At 43.4% G+C, this 20,432-nt stretch overlaps 2 protein-coding genes across 2 annotated transcripts; one reads left to right on the forward strand and one right to left on the reverse strand.

Annotated features, from left to right (window-relative positions):
* Nucleotides 1-4,459: 4,459 nt before the first annotated feature.
* Nucleotides 4,460-5,669, reverse strand: LOC131186802 (chorion class B protein L11-like). The gene is made up of 2 exons (XM_058160728.1): nucleotides 5,656-5,669; nucleotides 4,460-5,348 (listed from the first exon to the last, which is right to left on the reverse strand). The coding sequence occupies exons 1-2, from the start codon at nucleotides 5,667-5,669 to the stop codon at nucleotides 4,832-4,834; spliced, it is 531 nt and encodes a 176-aa protein (XP_058016711.1). The 3' UTR covers nucleotides 4,460-4,831.
* A 4,905-nt stretch (nucleotides 5,670-10,574) lies between these two features.
* Nucleotides 10,575-12,304, forward strand: LOC131186740 (claw keratin-like). The gene is made up of 2 exons (XM_058160633.1): nucleotides 10,575-10,596; nucleotides 11,795-12,304. The coding sequence occupies exon 2, from the start codon at nucleotides 11,810-11,812 to the stop codon at nucleotides 12,302-12,304; it is 495 nt and encodes a 164-aa protein (XP_058016616.1). The 5' UTR covers nucleotides 10,575-10,596; nucleotides 11,795-11,809.
* Nucleotides 12,305-20,432: the final 8,128 nt, after the last annotated feature.

A 20,432-nucleotide genomic window follows, 5' to 3' on the forward strand; every position in this document is an offset into this window, starting at 1 on the left:
TTTGAAGATGGGCCAACTCTCTTCTTGGTGGAGGTTTTCTCCACGGAGCCTGGGTGGGGTAGGGGTAAAAAGAGAAGGGTGGGCAAGGTTCCCCTGCCGATGTATAAGCCATGGTGGGTGAAGCAGATCATTGGTTGAGTTTTCCTTTTGCATTCATCCATGTCAACTGGGCCAGGTCTTGGTCAAAGCTGAAATGACCCGGTGTCGTGTCCCACTCCTCCTCTGACGGCCGGGTCGGGGAAGTCCGTATCAAGCGTGCCTCTGCAGCTCTGCCAAAGTCCTATCAGAGTCCTCAGGGCAGGCAGGAATCCAAGGTGTGACTTCAGCAATCCAGATTAGACTTTGCCTGACTCAGAGAATGCCAGAAAGCAGATCCTTTATATAAGCCATGGGGTGTGGCTCCATGACTCAGCACTTATCCAGGCCTGCCCCTCCCTTCCTTTTGCTGACGTCACCTCTCCATTCTCCGGAAGCGAGGATCTGTCCACTGCATCATTTCGTCCCCAGTTGCCGGTAATCCCAGCTCATGGCTGGCTTCAGGCGCACATGCTATCAGAGGGAGGTTTGTTTGCTCAGTTTCTCTGGGCATGGTGCCAGGACTGGGGGCTGGAGGCATGCCAGGACATTCTCCTGTACTATCAGTGTCTGGCAGGAGATGAGAAGGGCCCGGCTGCGGCGAGGGGGGCGAGCGAGGCACAACACCCGGGGTGTGGCACAAAGGCAACACAGCCAGAGTATTGGTATGAGTCCCTTTATTGGCACCAACTTTGCCCCCAACGTCCCGTTTACTCTCCGGCCTGGAGAAAAACTCTCCCACAAACCTGCAGCAACTTCTTGCCGCAGATACTCCGGTCCAAACGCTGTAAGCAGAATGACTGCAAATCAATCACTCCAGCAGGACAAGATAAGGAGTCCCAGAAGCAAAGAATTCATGGCAATAATTCCAGCAAGATAAGCATACAGAAGCATGATTATAATTCAAACAGTCAGGAGGAATGCCAGGAATGCAGGCTCCACTCTCAATACTAGATGAATTCAGCATTTTTTCCCAACAAACTGCCTCTCCTTTAAACTCCATCCCCAGGTGTGCCTTGTGAAAGGGAATCGGGGCCCTTTCCTTCCTCATAAGCCACGCAACCCACATTGCCCTCTTCTGTGTTCTTCCCTGCATGCCCTAGGATGAAGAGGGGGTGGGCCTTGGTCTTCATCTGAACCCCCTTTCCCTTATTCTACCTCTCCCCTGCTCTGCCCAGCCTGACTTTGCCCTTCCCCAGTTTCCTCCACAGCCAACGGAGCCACTCTCCCGCTCTCTCTCAGAGCTGTCCATCTTCTGTCTCAGATTCAGACTCCTATTGGGGCATGACATTATCACAGTTCTGGTTCTCCTTCTCTATTTGACTACCCACTTGGAGAACCGCATCTCCAGAAGGATGTTTAGCCTGGAGACAGTTCAGAAGAAGGTGACAAAAGGACGGGGCGGGGGGGGGGGCCTTGAGGAGGAGAACAGGACACAAGCACTGGAGGTATTGTCTACATCAGGAGATCTTTGTTCAGCTCCTTAAAGGGTAAGGAAAGGAACACATTCGTGAACTATAGCCACAAAGCCACGAGAAGAATAACTGGTGTAATATGCAAGATCTAAATGGCCCCTGCAGCTTCATTCACTATACAGTAGCAGCCAAAATTGTGGAAACCCTTTGGGAAAAGTGTATTTTTGAGGTTTGATGGTTAATAACACCACTTTTTTGGGGGAGTTTCAAGATAATCCTATTCCACTACTGGAATGGCCTGGGAATAGCCCAGACCTTCACCCAATTGAAAATCTATGGAGCTGACTAAAGAACCTGGTTAGTCAGAAGCGATCCAGCAATAAAATCCAGTTAATAGAAGCCATCATTCCATCTTGGTTCGGCGTGAGAACAGCTACAGAACTAAAAGAATTGGTTCACTCCATGGGAAGATGTTGTAAGGCCATCATTCATGCTAAAGGAGACCTAACTATTAGAATAGAAGAATAGAATAGAATTTTTATTGGCCAAGTGTGATTGGACACACAAGGAATTTGTCTTTGGTGCATATGCTCTCAGTGTACATAAAAGAAAAGATACCTTCATCAAGGTACAACATTTACAACACAATTGATGGTCAATATATCAATATAAATCATAAGGATTGCCAGCAACAAAGTTACAGTCATACAGTCATAAATGGAAGGAAATGGGTGATGGGAACTATGAGAAGATTAATAGTAGTGCAGATTTAGTAAATAGTTTGACAGTGTTGAGGGAATTATTTGTTTAGCAGAGTGATGGCCTTGGGGAAAAAAAACTTTATTAACTGACATGGTGATAATTATTGTACATCTCGTTTTTTCTACCTGTTTCACTTTTCTTCTTTATACTGTAACTGCTATTCTAATAGCAAATTCTTCATAAAAGTTATTGCATTACATTCGTGATTAAATTATCGTTCCATTGATATAGCAGTGTTCCAATATCTCAGGGGTTGCCACAAAGAAGAGGGAGTCGGGCTGTCCTCCAAAGCACCTGAGGGTAGAACAAGAAGCAGTGGGTGGAAACTGATCAAAGAAAGAAGCAACTTAGAACTAAGGAGACATTTTCTGACAGTTAGAACAATTAATAAGTGGAATGACTTGCCTGCAAAAGTTGTGAATGCTCCAACACTGGAAATTTTTAAGAAAATGTTGGATAACCATCTGACTGAGATGGCGTAGGGTTTCCTGCCTGGGCAGGGGGTTGGACTAGAAGGCCTCCAAGGTCCCTTCCAACTCTGTTGTTATATTATATTATATTATATATAATTTTATGGTATTACTGTGTTTCCCCGAAAATAAAACCCTGCCTTATATGTTTTTGAACCCTGAAATAAGTGCTTGGCCTTATTGCCATGTGCTTAAAAGTCCAATTGGGCTTATTATCAGGGGATGTCTTATTTTAGGGGAAACAGGGTACTCCAATAAAAAAAAAAGTGGTGTTATTATCTAGTTTTAGAAAATACACTTTTCCCAAAAGGTTTCCACAATTTTGGCCACTACTGTATATAGTCCTCCAAAACATGAATGAGTTGAATTCTCAAAAGAGGTTTGGACTTCCATCAAAAAAAAGTATTGCTTGTCTGCCAAAAAAAATGAAAGTGGTCACACAGTGCCTTCTTGTGGACACTGTAACTCAAAACACACAAGATATAGACTAAAAATAGAAAAAAAAAACTCCAAGCTATTGGTGGAAGAACCTTGTTGGTGGAGAACCCACGTTTCCACAATATCTTAGCTTAGTCGAGGAACAATGTAGCTGCTACGTTGGTGTAAGAAGCTAAGCTTTGTTAGAACAGCTGAATGAATAGCATCCGGAAGAAGAATAGAAGGTTCTGGAGTTCATGGGATGTTCTGGAGTTCCCAGGAAGGTTAATAGAATAACAGAGTTGGAAGGGACACCTGGAGGTCTTCTAGTCTTAACGCCCTGCTCAAGCAGGAGACCTTCAGAACTTGTGGGGACTCCCATTGGAGGCTTTCAAAAAGAGACCATTTATCTGTAATAGGGTCTTCTGCTCGAGCATGGGGCTGGGCTAGAAGAACTCCAAGGTATACCTTCCAACTCTTATCTTCTATTCTATATTCTACGACATCAATTTGCAAGCACCGTAAAGATTGACAGAACCTCTGGCAGAAACCAGACTAAGAAGGATTTTGACTGAGCTCTTCTTCAGTTGTTTGGATTGTCTGAAGGCAGGCATGGCTTTATTTATTTTTATTTATTGATTTGATTTGATTTTTATACCGCCCTTCTCCCGAAGGACTCAGGGCGGTTTACAGCCAACATAAAACAATTTTATAAATAGAATTAAAAAAACATTTAAAAAAAACTTATTCAAATTGGCTAACCCCATTTAAAAACTATAATTGAAAGATAATAAAAACCCCAATTAAAAACCGTAGTGTATTAGGCCAGCCCTGCGCGGTGAAACAAAAAGGTCTTTGAAGACAAAGATCCATGTCCTCATGGGGAATTAATTCACTGCAACCCGTGCTACAGAGGATGGAATGCTGACACAAAGGAAGACAGAGACGTGGGTTCAAATGATTCACATTTCATTTTATTGGAAAACAGAGAAAAGCGACATTAAGAGACATGCAAGAGCTGGTGAAGGTATGTTTTATATAACACACACACGCACGCACATATATATATGTTGTGTCTCGTCCGATCTCACCACAGCCGGGGCCTTCTTATCTGCTTCCGAACACGGAGGAATGTCCTAGTATGCCTCCCAGCCCCAGCCCTGGCTCCATGCCCAAACAGGCTGAAGAGGAGGAAGTATCTCCAGCCCCCAGCTCTGGCTCCATGCCCAGGCAAACGGAGCAACTAGACCCCTCCCCCTCCTCCACAGCATGTGAGCCTGAGGGAGGTCAATTGCCAACAGCTGCAGACTGGAGTGACCCTCGCGTCAGGAGACTTGATAGACGGAGGCAACAGAAGGAAGGGAGGGGCAGGCCTGGATAAGTGCTGAGTCATGGAGCCACACCCCATGGCCTATATAAAGGATCTGCTTTCTGGCATTCTCTGAGTCAGGCAAAGTCTAAACATATCTTGCTGAAGTCACTTTCTGGTCTCCTGCCTGCCCTGAGGACTTTGCTAGGACTTTGGCAGAGCTGCAGAGGCACGCCTGATTCGGATTTCCTTGACCCGGCCGTCAGCGGAGGAGTGGGACACGACAATATATATAAAGAAAAGGTGGGGGAAACAAACAAGAGGAGTGAGTCCAAACTGCTGTAGTATCAGAGTGGGGGGTCTTCCATGCCAACGTCATCCATCTACGCGCAGATGCTACCACGGCGGCTCAGACAGATGCTTCCTCTACGGTTCCATGGGTACCTTTTCCCAAGAAGACCACCGTAACCCCTGAAGCCAAAACCTCCATAGCCCCAGCTTCCTCTCAGCCCAGAACCACCAATGGCACATGGGGCGTTGCCTCCAATGGCGACGGGTTCACAGCTGGCGGACAGGATGGGACCAGGGATGGTCACCACAGAAGAAGGAGGCTGGATGGTCACCTCAGATGTTGGGATCTGGTTGATGCAAGAAGGGATGACTCCAGCCAGGGTTCCCAGGCCTCTAGAAGATTCAGCCCAACCACCAGGGTTGTAGCTGTAGCCCAAGCCATTGCCGCAGCCCAAACCAGAGCCATAGCCATAGCCCAGACCGGAGCCAAGACCCCAACCAAGACCTCTGGAACCAGCTGATCCAAAGCCAACAACTGGGGCAGAGGCACAGGAAGGCACAGCACAAGCGGGTCCACAGTAGGCCTTTGTGTTGAATTGTGAAGTGAGTCTAGTATTAAAAAAAAATATAGAGAGACATCATTAGAATTGCATTCCATTCAGTTCCTCCATTCCATCTCCCGTCCCTTCCTTCACCCAGCAAATACTTCAACAAGATTAGCTAACCAACCGATCTTCTCAAATTAGGTTTCTCCAACATAAAAATAACCCGGAGAAGATTCACTAGGGTGGGCCAAGAAATTTGGAAGGGAGGCCTGGAAAATCAACCCTTGTTTTTATTTAAAAGGGAGGTGGGGGGAAGAATAGAAGAAAAGACTTAAGATTTCCCTCAACTTCTCCTCATTTTGGAAGCCCACTTTAGAGCCAACATGATGGTCCTTGACCAAATGACTTCTTCTGACTACAGTGAGAAGTCTAAAGAAAAAAGTTCTAGGGGAAACCAGAGGCAATCCACTTCTTTAACACTGCCAAAAAATATATGCATGGTTGAAGTCACCACGATTCAACACCAAATCAAAGGCTCAATAATTTTCACCTCTGATATGAACCTACATTGATCTCTCTCCTGACTTCTTCAATCATAAAAATGCCTTGTCAATATTAGCCCACCTCTGTTCCAAATGCTTTTGTTTAAGGCTGAAGAGTATACTTCTTTCTTTGGCCAGCTGGTGGCCAAACCCCAAGGAGACCAGGAGAAAGGTCCCCCTTGTGTTTTTCCTTATCTCCCTCTCCAAAATTAAGATTAGATCGCAACTTCTCCACTAGTTTCATGACCTGTGAGTAAGAAGTCAAGGTTGGGTGGGTCCAAATCTCTCGCTCTAGTTAACAGTTGGGTTAAATGGAGACCCTCAATTGTTTGTCAATTGGATTTTATCAGCATGACCATCTAAGCTATCTTAAAAAGACCTGGTTATTTTCCAGTATCCTAACCATAAACTCTTTGGATGGTAAGCTAAAAATAGAGAAGGAGAGGTGGGGGAAAAACCTCAAAATGAAGCCCATCCTAGTCTTTTAAATAGAAATGTGAAGCTGGTTCCGAAAGCAGAAGCATCCAGAAGCATTCTAGCCTGTGATGAGGTCCAAAGTTTGAAGAACCTCAATATCAGGGTTCCAAGTAACTCCCCCAATGAAATAATTCCAGGCCTTGCACTCAGATTCTGACCTGAAGATCTACCTCATCTGCTTGCAACCAGGAGGGATTCTCTCTGAGTAGATAGTCTTACCTGCTTCGGAGAGAAGTAATGAAGACAGGAGAACCAACCAGAAGAATTCTAGCCTATGAGGAGGTCAATAGTTTGAAGCGCCTCAGATTCTGACTTGAAAATCTACCCCAGCTATCTCAAAAAGACTGAATTACTTGTTCCTCTCTCTCTCCCTCCCTCCCACCCTCCCTCCCTCCCTTTAACACTCTCTTTTTCTGCCTTTCTCTCCAAACCCTGACCTCTATCTTTCGAAGCTCAAAATGAAGCCTTCCTACTCCTTTAAATAGAACGCCAGAAGCTGGTTCTGAAAGCAGAAGCATCCAGAAGCATTCTAGCCTCCGATGAGGTCCAAATCTTGCAGAACCTCAGATTCTGGCTTGAAGATCTACCTTATCTCCTTGCATCCAGGAGGGATTGTCTCTGAGTAGATAGTCTTACCTGCTTCAGAGAGAAGTAATGAAGACAGGAGAACCAACCAGAAGAATTCTAGCCTATGAGGAGGTCAATAGTTTGAAGCGCCTCAGATTCTGACTTGAAAATCTACCCCAGCTATCTCAAAAAGACTGAATTACTTGTTCCTCTCTCTCTCCCTCCCTCCCACCCTCCCTCCCTCCCTTTAACACTCTCTTTTTCTGCCTTTCTCTCCAAACCCTGACCTCTATCTTTCGAAGCTCAAAATGAAGCCTTCCTACTCCTTTAAATAGAACGCCAGAAGCTGGTTCTGAAAGCAGAAGCATCCAGAAGCATTCTAGCCTCCGATGAGGTCCAAATCTTGCAGAACCTCAGATTCTGGCTTGAAGATCTACCTTATCTCCTTGCATCCAGGAGGGATTGTCTCTGAGTTAGAAAGTCTTACCTGCTTCGGAGAGAAGTAGTGAAGACAGGAGAAGCTGATGCCACTGCAGAGAGTAGTGAGGGCTTTTATAAGATTCGGATGGCGTCCCCAGGAAGTTGGGACTCATAAAACTTCATCTGGCTTCCAACAATTTTCTTTTCCGGTTTTTAAAAGTGGGGGGTGGGGGGAAAGGACTTCACTCAGCACAAACTGTCACATCGCCACCGTGAGGCACAATAATCATGTCACCGTAAATAAAATAAAACTATTCCTTCTGCGCTCCCTTTCAAGTCTGACCTCAAGCCAAATGTTTCCGTTTATCTGATCGTGGAAGTGAGCAACACCCACAGGTGGAGAGGAAGATCAAAGCTGGATTGTTGTCCTCAGTAGCAACTTCGCAAAAAAACAACAACAAAAAAAGGCAACTTTTCCTTGAATCAGCACAGAGACTCAATGGATAACTCTGAGTTCAAGGTGGAGAGTTTGTAAGCCTGCAGCTATCCTCGAATCTACCCAATACATGGGAAAATGCGGAAAGTAACATTCCCAAGGTCTTGCTGAAAACTAGCAACCCAAACTCACTTTGTACCTGAGACCCCCTGCTCTGGGTTGAATCTACTCTGCAGTGATGTCTGGAGGTTAAAGCATCTTGAAAGTTCCATCACCATTAGAACGTCAGCTCCAGAACCTCAATGTTCAACCTTCTCATTGATGGTCTTCATTCCGAAGCTCAAACATTTCAACCAACCCAACTTTAGTCAGCTTTCCATGAAAAAATCTAAGAGTTCTAGAGCAGGGGTCTCCAACCCTGGCAACTTTAAGACTTGTGGACTTCAGCTCCCAGAATTCCTCAGCCAGATTTGCTGAGGAGTTGAAGTCCACAAGTCAGCCAGCTTTGCTGGGAGTTGAAGTCCACAAGTCTTAAATTTGTCAGGGTTGGAGACCCCTGTTCTAGAGCACATTTAGAATAGAATAGAATAGAATAGAATAGAATAGAATAGAATAGAATAGAATAGAATAGAAGAGAAGAGAAGAGAAGAGAAGAGAAGAGAAGAGAAGAGAAGAGAAGAGAAGAGAATTCTTGATTGGCCAAATGTGATTGGACACACAAGGAATTTGTCTTTGGTGCATACATTCTCAGTGTGTACATAAAAATACAAGATACATTCGTCAAGAATCATAAGATACAACACTTAATGACAGTCATAGGGTACAAATAAGCAATCAAATCATTCTAGGAAACAGTTAATATAAATCGTAAGGATACCAGCAACAAGGTTACAGTCATACAGTCATACGTGGGAGGAGATGGGTGATAGGAACGATGAGAAGACTAATAGTAATAGTAATGCAGACTTAGTGAATATTTTGACAGTATTGAGGGAATTATTTGTTTAGCAGAGTGATGGCCTTCGGGAAAAAACTTCTTGTGTCTAGTTGTTCTGGTGTGCAGTGCTCTATAGCGTCGTTTTGAGGGTAGGAGTTGAAATAGTTTATGTCCTGGATGTGAAGGATCGGTAAATATTTTCACGGCCCTCTTCTTGATTCGTACAGTATACAGGTCCTCAATGGAAGGCAGATTGGTAGCAATTATTTTTTCTGCAGTTCTAATTCTCCTCTGAAGTCTGTGTCTGTCTTGTTGGGTTGCAGAACCAAACCAGACAGTTATAGAGGTGCAAATGACAGACTCAATAATTCTTCTGTAGAACTGAATCAGCAGCTCCTTGGGCAGTTTGAACTTTCTGGCGCAAAAAGAACATTCTTCGTCGTGCTTTTTTGATGACATTTTTATTTTTATTTTTTATTTTATTTATTTTGTCACAACATTATATATAAACACATATAATGAAAGAGAACAATAGGACAGGAACGGTAGGCACTTTTGTGCACTTATGCACGCCCCTTATAGTCCTCTTAGGAATGGGGTGAGGTCAATGGTAGACAGTTTTTGGTTAAAGATTTTGGGAGTTTGAGAAGAGACCACAGAGTCAGGTAATGTGTTCCAAGCATTAACAACTCTGTTACAAAAGTCATATTTTCTGCAATCAAGATTGAAGTGGTTAACATTAAGTTTGAATCTATTGTTTGCTCTTGTATTATTGTGATTGAAGCTGAAGTAGTCTTTAACAGAAAGGACATACTCTCTGGAACGAACTTCCCCCCGGTTTACGCCAATTGCCTGACCTTCGGACCTTCCGCCGGGAACTGAAAACTTATTTATTTATACAAGCGGGACTGGCCTGATTTTTTAAATTCTAAATTTAAATTTTAAACTTTTAATGGTAATTTTATTGGGTATTTTAGATGGTCAATTGACGGTTTTAATTTGGCCTTTTATTGAATAAGCTTTTTAATTGTTATTTTAATATGTATATTAACTGTTTTAAATGAAGGCTGTACACCGCCCTGAGTCCTTCGGGAGAAGGGCGGTATAGAAGTTTGATAAATAAATAAATAAAATAAATAAACATTGCAATAGATGATTCTGTGTGTTAAACACAGGTCATGTCTGAGATGTCCATTTTAGGTCTTGCGATATGAAATTTGAAGGTCTCTACTGTTGATACTGTGTTGTCTAGTACTGTAAGAGGTGGAAGTATGGAAGGGTTTCTCCTAAAGTCTACCACCATTTCTACGGTTTTGAGTGTGTTTGGTTCCAGATTGTTAATTTTGGGATTACTACCCCTTCTGGTGGGGCGTTCACATTTCTCCCGCATTTAGCATATACAATCCTTACTGCTGTCAATATATGTAACCCTAAGTATGTGGCCCCTTTATCGTAGCCCTCCGATAATACCCCATAAGATTCTCAATCATTTCTCCTGATGCAACAGGGATGAGAAGAAAAAAAGAAATCTCAGTAGCAATTGAATAATTGAATGAAGTTTTGAAGTCTGAAATTATAAACAGGGTGTATGAATGCTGCTTTGTGTTCAGTGAGGCTAGGCATAAAGGGCATTTACCTCTTTGCAAAGAACAAAAGAGGAAACAAAGATAAGATCAAAATGGCAATCGTTGTCGCATGAGGCTTACAAAACGCCAAGTCTTCAATTCATAAGTTTATTTCATCTTATTAAAGTAATTTGGGGTAAAAGAGATGAGTCTGTGCACAAACATCTCGTTAATGAAACCCCGGAGCCAAAAGGAGCGTCTCTAAGCGAGCGGTGGGGAGAGAGAAACAGTATAAAAGAGCTTCTTGCGTTGAGAGCTTCCATCAGCTTCATCTCCTCCTCTTGACTGCTTCTCCAAGAGTCTCTCTGGTGAGTCCCTTGCAGCTGAGATGCCTTTCTAGGCTGTTCTGGTTCTTTGTGTCATGGAATGGGGTGGCACGGAAGATTTACAATATATTGTATTCAGAATCTGATGGATGGATGGATGGATGGATGGATGGATGGAAGGAAGGACAAGAATGGAGGAAGGAAGGATGGAAGGAGGGAATAGGAATGGAGGAGAGAGAGAGAAGGGAGGAAGATTAGAAGGAAGGAAGAAATAAGGGTGGAAGAGAAAGAGAAGGAAGGAAAGGAAATAGAAGGAAGGAAGGATGGAAGGTACAAGGGAAGGAAGGAAGGGAATAGGAATGGAGGAGAGAGAGAAGGGAGGAAGATTAGAAGGAAGGAAGAAATAAGGGTGGAAGAGAAAGAGAAGGAAGGAAAGGAAATAGAAGGAAGGAAGGATGGAAGGTACAAGGAAGGAAGGAAGAGAATAGGAATGGAGGAGAGAGAGAAGTGAGGGAGATTAGAAGGAAGGAAGGAATAAGGATGGAAGAGAAAAAGAAGGAAGGAAAGGAGGGAGTGAGGAAGGAAGGAAATAGGGATAGAGGAGAAAGAGAAGAAAGAGAAGAAAGAGAAGAAAGGAGAGAAGGAGAGAGGGAATAAGGAAGGGAGGGAGGGAATAGGGAGGGAGGGAGGGAGGGAGGAAGGAAGGAAGGAAGGAAGGAAGGAAGGAAGGAAGGAAGGAAGGAAGGAAGGAAGGAAGTGAAACAATTCTGCCTCTTCTTAGGAAGAGAAATGTTTCATTCTGACCTCAAAGCAGTCTTCAAAAAACGTGCTTGATCTCAGAATGATACACCTACTTATATTTCAGTCAAATATTAGCAAAAACTTCCAGATTCCAGCTACTGTGGAACAGACATCTGAGGGTTTCCCATCAAGGTGGGAAGTCAATGTCCGCTAAATCGGGTCCACTTTGTGATCCATCGAACGGCAGGCTAAACATTGTTGCAGTATTCCGGACGATGTTGCTGTAAAAAGTGCCTTGTGGCCAATCCTCAGACTTATGACCATCAGAGGTCATGTGATCAATATTTGGGTGCTTGGCAACTAGATGTATTTATGACAGGAATCATAAATTGAAGGCCACCTGTCCATGATACCAGGAAGAGTCTTCTTGCTTTTTTTTTCTCATGCTGTGTGTGAATCACAAAACCCATGGTTCTTCTTCTTCTTCTTCTTCCAACAGCTCTTCCATCCAGCCATGGTTTATTGTGGACCTTCCTGTGCTGTGCCCTCTTGCGCCTCTGCCCCAGCTGTTGGCTTTGGATCAGCTGGTTCCAGAGGTCTCGGTTGCGGAGGTCTCGGCTATGGAGGTTCCGGCTACGGCTTGGGCTATGGCCGTGGTTTGGGCTACGGCTTCGGAGCTGGTGCCTTGGCCGAATCTTCAGGAAGCCTGGGCACCCTGGCCGGAGTCATCCCCTCCTGCATCAACCAGGTCCCAACATCCGAGGTGACCATCCAGCCACCTTCCGTTGTGCTCACCATCCCGGGTCCCATCCTCTCCGCCAGCTGCGAGCCCGTCGCTGTCGGAGGCTACAGCCCATGTGCCCCCGGAGGTGTCGGAGGCATCGGTGCCGGTTATTATGGAGGCCGCCTGGGACGTCTCGGTCGCCGTGGCAGCATCTACGCTCTTGGTCGCCGTGGCAGCATCTGCTCTCTCGGTCGCCGAGGTAGCATCTGCAACCTGCCCTGTTAAGTTAACCTGGACTCTCTACGACCAAAAACGGATTTGAGAAGATCGGCTGAGGTGTATCTGAGCCCTTTTCTGGTGGCTTTTATGACTCTCTTCTTTCTACCCCACCGCTCATGTTCTCGCCTGCGATTCCAACAACCGTTAGTGCAAATTAGACCCCTCCAAAATCGACCGGTCCAGAGCTTCATGCGGCGTTTGAGGGAAAGAAGCTCAGCCAACATCTTAGGACTATCTCGTGTCCTCTCTAACACATGAAATCGTTTGTCGAAGAAAATACGTTCTTTGCTGTGGACTGCTTGGAAGGCCTCATGGTTTATTCCCAATGTTCATTCTTTGCCCCTTAATAAATGTGACTCTGCATGATAAACCAGTGGCTATTGTGTGTAATTCGAAGATGGGGAAATCTCTTGTCTTGGGTGGCCGTGGAGGTTTCCTCCGGGTAGGTTGGGTGGGTAGGGGTGGAAAGTGAAATTTGGCCAGGTTTTTCTCTGCTGAGGTATAAACCATGATGGGTGAAGCAGATCATGGGTTGTGTGAATCTGTGAAATGGTCTGAACCATTTTTTTTTTCTGATCGGAAGACCTGAGTTCATACAATACTTTCATCCACTATTAAACAAGCGACATTTTTCCTCTCCCTTCCTTCCTTCTCCCCCATTCCCATCTCCTTCCTTCCGTCCCTCTATCATCTCCTCCCTCCCTTCCTTCCTTCCTCCCTTCATCATCATCATCATCATCATCATCATCATCATCATCATTATTATTATTATTATTAATTTATTTATTTATTTATTTGATTTTTATACCGCCCTTCTCCTGAAGGACTCAGGGTGGTTTACAGCCAAGATAAAACAAATTATAAATAGAATTAAAACCAATTTAAAATCTTATTCAATTAGGCTAACCCCATTTAAAAACTATAATAAAAGTAATAAAAACTCCAATTAAAACCATAATGTATCAGGCCAGCCCTGCACGGTGGAACAGAAAAGTCTTGAGTTCACGGCGGAAGGTCCGGAGGTCGGGGAGTAATCGTAGCCCCAGAGGAAGCTCATTCCAGAGGGTAGGTGCTTGCACAGAGAAGGCTCTCCCCCTGAGGTCGCCAGCCGACATTGTTTGGCTGACGGCACCCTGAGGAGACCCTCCCTGTGCGAGCGCACAGGTCGGTGGGAGGCTATCGGTGGCAGCAGGCGGTCCCATAAATAGCCCGGTCCTGTGCCATGGAGCGCTTTAAAGGTGGTAACCAACACCTTGAATTGCACCCGGAAGACCACCGGCAACAAGTGCAGGAGAGGTGTTATATGGGAGCCACTAGTAGCTCCCTCTATTACCCGCGCAGCCGCATTCTGGACCAGTTGGAGCCTCCGGGTGCTCTTCCTTCCTTCCATCATCTTCCTTCTTTCTCATCATTCCCATGTCCTTCCTTCCTTGTCCTCATTCCCATCTCCTTCCTTCCTTCCTTCCTTCCTTCCTTCTTCTCATTCCCATCTCCTTCCTTCCTTCCTTCCTTCCTTCCTTCCTTCTTTCCTTCCTTCCTTCCTTCCTTCCTTCCTTCCTTCCTTCCATCCATCATCTTCCTTCTTTCTTGTCATTCCTTGTCCTTCCTTCCTTGTCCTCATTCCCATCTCCTTCCTTCCTTCCCTCTATCATCTCCTTCCTTCCTTCCCTCTATCATCTCCTTCCTTCCTTCCTTCCTTCCTTCCTTCCTTCCTTCCTTCCTTCCTTCTTTCATCTTCTTTCTTTGTCCTCATTCCCATCTCCTTCCTTCCTTCCTTCCTTCCATCCATCCTTCCTTCTCCTTATTCCCATCTCCTTTCTTCCCTCCCTTCCTCTTCCCTCTCTTTTCCTCCCTCTCTCCCTCCCTCCCTCCTCCTTTTACCTTTCTTTCACCCTCCCTTCTCTTTCTTATTTCATTCATGCTTATAAAAGGCCTGCCTTGATATCAGCTGACATCCTCATCACTATTTTAAAACTAAACCATGAATTCACTTCCCTGGCTGCAAAACCTGCCCCTTAGTGGACACAAGCTGCCAAGTCAACTTCTTATAAACCATTATACACTTTTATTTTTCAGACCAGCCTTTAGCCCTTCGCATAAAGAATTCAGATGAGCTCGGCTTTCAGAAATACTTTGATCTTTGCAAAAAAAAAAAAAAAAAGGCTTGGAAAATGCAAAACATCCTTGATTGGAAGCATTCTAGGTAGCTTTAATTATTATTTTTTAAACTTAACCACAAGCCACAAGGAAGACAAAGGTTTCAGAGTAATCCCTGCCAGAAACCATGGACCTTTACCGCAAGTTTATACAAACGAATCCTTTTTGAAGTTTGCTCTGTTTAATTCTTATTTTTTGGGAGACCGAAATCCACCATCCTTCCTGTAAACATATGAGTTCAGAAAAGGACATTTTTAGTCTGTTTTAGAGCAATGGGCTGAATCACCCTGGCAACTTTAAGACTTCTGGACTTCAACTCCCAGAATTCCTCAGCCAGATTTGCTGGGAGTTGAAGTCCACAAGTCTTAAATTTTTCAGGGTTGGAGACGCCTGTTCTAGAGCACATTTAGAATAGAGTAGAGTAGAGTAGAGTAGAGTAGAGTAGAGGAGAAGAGAAGAGAAGAGAAGAGAAGAGAAGAGAAGAGAAGAGAAGAGAAGAGAAGAGAAGAGAAGAGAAGAGAAGAGAATTCTTGATTGGCCAAATGTGATTGGACACACAAGGAATTTGTCTTTGGTGCATATTATTATTATTTTATTATTATTATTATTATTTATTAGATTTCTAGACCGCCCTTCTCCTGAAGGACTCAGGGAGCCAAGATAAAACATAAACCATGTATAATTAAAAATGAATTAAGAAACTCATTATACAGTTGGCCGAGAAATTAAAATATTTACAAATCTAAAAACCCCAATTTAAAACATAAATAGAATTTAAAATTTTTTTAAAAAAATCTAGACAATTTAAAAAGAAAAGCCTTAAGCCAGCCCCAGGCAAATGAACAGATGTGTTTTCAATTCGCGGCGAAAAGTCCGAAGGTCAGGTATTTAGCGTAAACCAGGGGGAAGCTTGTTCCAGAGAGTAGGAGCCCCCACAGAGAAGGCCCTTCCCCTGGGGGCCGCCAGCCAACATTGTTTGGCGGACGGCACCCTGAGAAGTCCCTCTCTGTGAGAGCGTATGGGTCGGTGGGAGGCATAGGGTAACAGCAGGCGGTCCCGTAAGCATATGCTCTCAGTGTAAATAAAAAGACAAAATACATTCGTCAAGAATCATAAGGTACAACACTTAATAATAGTCATAGAGAACAAATAAGCAATCAAATCATATTAGGAAACAGTCAATATAAATCGTAAGGATACCAGCAACAAGGTTACATCATACAGTCATAAGTGGAAGGAGATGGGTGATGGGAACGATGAGAAGATTAATAGTAATGCAGACTTAGTGAATAGTTTGACAGTGTTGAGGGAATTATTTGTTTAGCAGAGTGATGGCCTTTGGGAAAAAATTGTTCCTGTGTCTAGTTGTTCTGGTGTGCAGTGCTCTATAGCGTCGTTTTGAGGGTAGGAGTTGAAACAGTTTATGTCCTGGATGTGAGGGATCTGTAAATATTTTCACGGCCCTCTTCTTGATTCGTGCAGTATACAGGTCCTCGATGGAAGGCAGGTTGGTAGCCATTGTTTTTTCTGCAGTTCTAATTCTCCTCTGAAGTCTGTGTCTGTCTTGTTGGGTTGCAGAACCAAACCAGACAGTTCTAGAGGTGCAGATGATAGACTCAATAATTCCTCTGTAGAGATTGTGCAGAAATGAATAGATTAACCTTGATGATTAAAGAAAGAGAGGATTCAGAATATTTTAAGATACGGGATAAATTTTACCATTGGTTAGAAGAAAGGTACAGATAAGCAATGGATAATTATGTAAGAAAATGATAATAATGTATTTGTGGAAAAAATGGTAATAGTTCAAATTGAAGTGAAGAAAGAAAAAACAACAACAAAATAATGGAGCCAGGAATAAAACACAGAGACGTCACACGGAAGGAATTGCTGATGCTTTAAATGTATGGTTGCCTACAAAATAAAACACTTTACAAAAAAATTAATAATAATTCCTCTGTAGAACTGGATCAGCTGCTCCTTGGGCAGTTTGAGCTTTCTGAGTTGGCGCAGAAAGAACATTCTTCGTTGTGCATTTTTGATGACGTTTTTGATGTTAGGTGTCCATTTTAGGTCTTGCGATATGAAATTTGAAGGTCTCTACTGTTGATACTGTGTTGTCTAGTACTGTAAGAGGTGGAAGTATGGAAGGGTTTCTCCTAAAGTCTACCACCATTTCTACGTGTTTTGAGTGTGTTTGGTTCCAGATTGTTCTGCTTGCACCACAAGGCTAGTTGTTCAACCTCCTGTCTGTATGCAGATTCATCGTTGTCTCGAATGAGACCAATCACTGTTGTGTCATCTGCAAACTTCAGTAGTTTAACAGATGGATTGTTACAGATGCAGTCATTGGTATACAGAGAGAAGAGAAGTGGGGAGAGCACACAGTCTTGCGGGGGACCCTGTGCTAATTGTACAGGTATCTGATGTGATTCTGCTTAGCTTCACCTGCTGCTTCCTGGAGTGACATGAGGATCAGAGGACTTCTAAGACCATCCCCTCGTTCCCATGGAATTTCTTTGGGTGGAGATCATCCTTGATGGGTCTTCTAAACTCCATCACCCAGGACTATCGTAAACCAGACTTGGAGTTCGGTCCAGAATACTTTTGACCCATATGGCAATCAAGGAATAATGCTTGACCTACCAGCGGCCTGGCATTCTGTACTCTTGGAACTATCTTCAAGGGCAGCCCCATGCTGAGTACAGTGTAGCAGTCAAGCTGTGTGATTGTGGTGGTGATGGTGATGGTGAGAGCAGGAATCATAGTACCAGTTACTCCTAAGTTTAACTATGGTGTGTTGATAAACCTTAGTTAATATAACTTAAAAGAAATAGGCATATCTGAACTTTCTTTCCTAGAACCACAGAGTTGGAAAGGACTTCTTAGAACAGAACAGAATAGAATTTTTTATTGGCCAAGTGTGATTAGACACACAAGGAATTTGTCTTGGTGCATATGCTCTCAGTGTACATAAAGGAAAAGATACCTTCATCAAGGTACAACATTTACAACACAATTGATGGTCAATATATCAATATAGATCATAAGGATTGCCAGCAACAAAGTTACAGTCATACAGTCATAAGTGGAAGGAGATGGGTGATGGGAAGGATGAGAAGATTAATAGTAGTGCAGATTTAGTAAATAGTTTGACAGTGTGGAGGGAATTATTTGTTTAGCAGAGTGATGGCCTTTGGTCCTTCTTGTGCCTAGTTGTTCTTTACTCCTACCCGCTGTTCTGAACAGGATCTACTGCAGTATCTTCAGCAGTGGTTCATCCAACTCTCTTGGAAGACTTCCTATGGAAGCCTCCAAATGTCATACAGCAGCCCGTTGTTTCCGCTCTCCCTCACCCTCCCTCTGACCCTTTCTCTTTGATACTCTCTTTTTCTCCCTTTCTCTCCCAGTAGGTCTTGGCGTATTCAGGTCTTTTCCCGTGTAAGGTTGAGAGTATCTTGGCGACGTTTCGACGAGGTTCCACTCGTCATCTTCAGGCTGGTGCTTTCGGCTTCGTGCTTCTGCGAGCAAAGCGTGGTCAGAGCTGCCGTCTGTCTATAAATACTGGTGGGGAGGTGGGGAGTGTTGATGTAAGCGGGTTGGCTGGCTGTGTGGTTGCATCTTGATTGGTAGGTGGAGTGGGTGTTTGCAGATTAGTCGGCTGTTTTGTAGCATCCTGTGTGGGTGTGGTCCAAGTTGTGGTCCTTACTTCATCAAAACGTTGCCAAGATACTCTCAACTTTACATGGGAAAAGACCCGAATACGCCAAGACCTCGATAAATGATGTTGTCACCAGATGGCTGACAAAAGCTTAGTAAAATAAAATTTTAATTATTTTAGTTCCGGTGTTCGCAGAATGTCTGTTCCTTGTTTTACAAATATACCTGGAACCCATATTTTTAGAATAGTTTGTTATATATATAATTTTTATTGATAAACATTTTTGAAAAACAGTGCATTATCAGAGTATCCTATTTAGAAATAAGAAAAACCCAAAGGAAAGTTAATAGTAAATATTAATATTCAAACTAGTAACAATAGTGATAATATAGTAGCAGTAATAATAATGTAACCAAAAAGCTTAAACTAAATTTCTTCCTACAATAGATTATTTACATTTTTATCGATTACTGTTGTTATGATTGTATACAACTTTATTTTCAACATTAGCAATATTAACATTCATAATCTAACTTTCTTTCATTTCTACCTCTTGCCTCTATCCGTTCATAAAATTTATTCCATGTCCGAGAGTCTTCTCTGTCTTTAATTTTTAAAGTTAATCTGTCCATTTTGGCACAGTCCCAAAATTTTGGGATTACTACCCCTTCTGGTGGGGCGTTCACATTTTCCCCACATTTAGCATATACAATCCTTACTGCTGTCAATATATGTAACCCTAAGTATGTGGCCCCTTTATCGTAGCCCTCCGATAATATCCCATAAGATTCTCAATCATTTCTCCTGATGCAACAGGGATGAGAAGAAGAAAAAAACGTCAGTAGCAATTGAATAATTGAATGAAGTTTTGAAGTCTGAAATTATAAACAGGGTGTATGAATGCTGCTTTGTGTTCAGTAAGGCTAGGCATAAAGGGCATTTACCTCTTTGCAAAAAACAAAAGAGGAAGCAAAGATAAGATCAACATGGCAATCATTGTCGCATGAGGCTTACAAAACGCCAAGTCTTCAATTCATAAGTTTATTTCATCTTATTAAAGTAATTTGGGGTAAAAGAGATGAGTCTGTGCACAAACATCTCGTTAATGAAACCCCGGAGCCAAAAGGGGCGTCTCTAAGCGAGCGGTGGGGAGAGAAAAACAGTATAAAAGAGCTTCTTGCGTTGAGAGCTTCCATCAGCTTCATCTCCTCCTCTTGACTGCTTCTCCAAGAGTCTCTCTGGTGAGTCCCTTGCAGCTGAGATGCCTTTCTAGGCTGTTATGGTTCTTTGTGTCGTGGAATGGGGTGGCACGGAAGATTTACAATATATTGTACTCAGAATCTGGTGGATGGATGGATGGATGGATGGATGGATGGATGGAAGGAAGGACAAGAATGGAGGAAGGAAGGAGGGAAGGAAGGGAATAGGAATAGAGGAGAGAGAGAGAAGGGAGAAAGATTAGAAGGAAGGAAGGAATAAGGATGGAAGAGAAAGAGAAGGAAGGAAAGGAAATAGAAAGAAGGAAGGATGGAAGGTACAAGGGAAGGAAGGAAGAGAATAGGAATGGAGGAGAGAGAGAAGGGAGGAAGATTAGAAGAGAGGAAGGAATAAGGATGGAAGAGAAAAAGAAGGAAGGAAAGGAGGGAGTGAGGAAGGAAGGAAATAGGGATAGAGGAGAAAGAGGAGAAAGAGAAGAAAGAGAATAAAGGAGAGAAAGAGAGAAGGAATAAGGAAGGGAGGGAGGGAATAGGAAGGAAGGAAGGAAGGAAGGAAGGAAGGAAGGAAGGAAGGAAGGAAGGAAGGAAGGAAGGAAGGATGTGAAACAATTCTGCCTCTTCTTAAGAAGAGAAATGTTTCATTCTGACCTCAAAGCAGTCTTCAGAAAATGTGCTTGATCTCAGAATGATACACCTACTTATATTTCAGTCAAATATTAGCAAAAACTTCCAGATTCCAGCAACTGTGGAACAGACATCTGAGGGTTTCCCATCAAGGTGGGAAGTCACTGTCCGCTAAATCGGGTCCACTTTGTGATTCATCGAACGGCAGGCTAAACATTGTTGCAGTATTCCGGACGATGTTGCTGTAAAAAGTGCCTTGTGGCCAATCCTCAGACTTATGACCATCAGAGGTCATGTGATCAATATTTGGGTGCTTGGCAACTAGATGTATTTATGACAGAATCATAAATTGAAGGCCACCTGTCCATGATATCAGGAAGAGTCTTCTTGCTTTTTTTCCCATTCTGTGTGTGAATCACAAAACCCATGGTTCTTCTTCTTCTTCTTCTTCTTCCAACAGCTCTTCCATCCAGCC

The sequence above is a fragment of the Ahaetulla prasina genome, chromosome 17 (genome assembly GCF_028640845.1).
Source record: "Ahaetulla prasina isolate Xishuangbanna chromosome 17, ASM2864084v1, whole genome shotgun sequence".
NCBI classification, from domain to species: domain Eukaryota; kingdom Metazoa; phylum Chordata; class Lepidosauria; order Squamata; family Colubridae; genus Ahaetulla; species Ahaetulla prasina.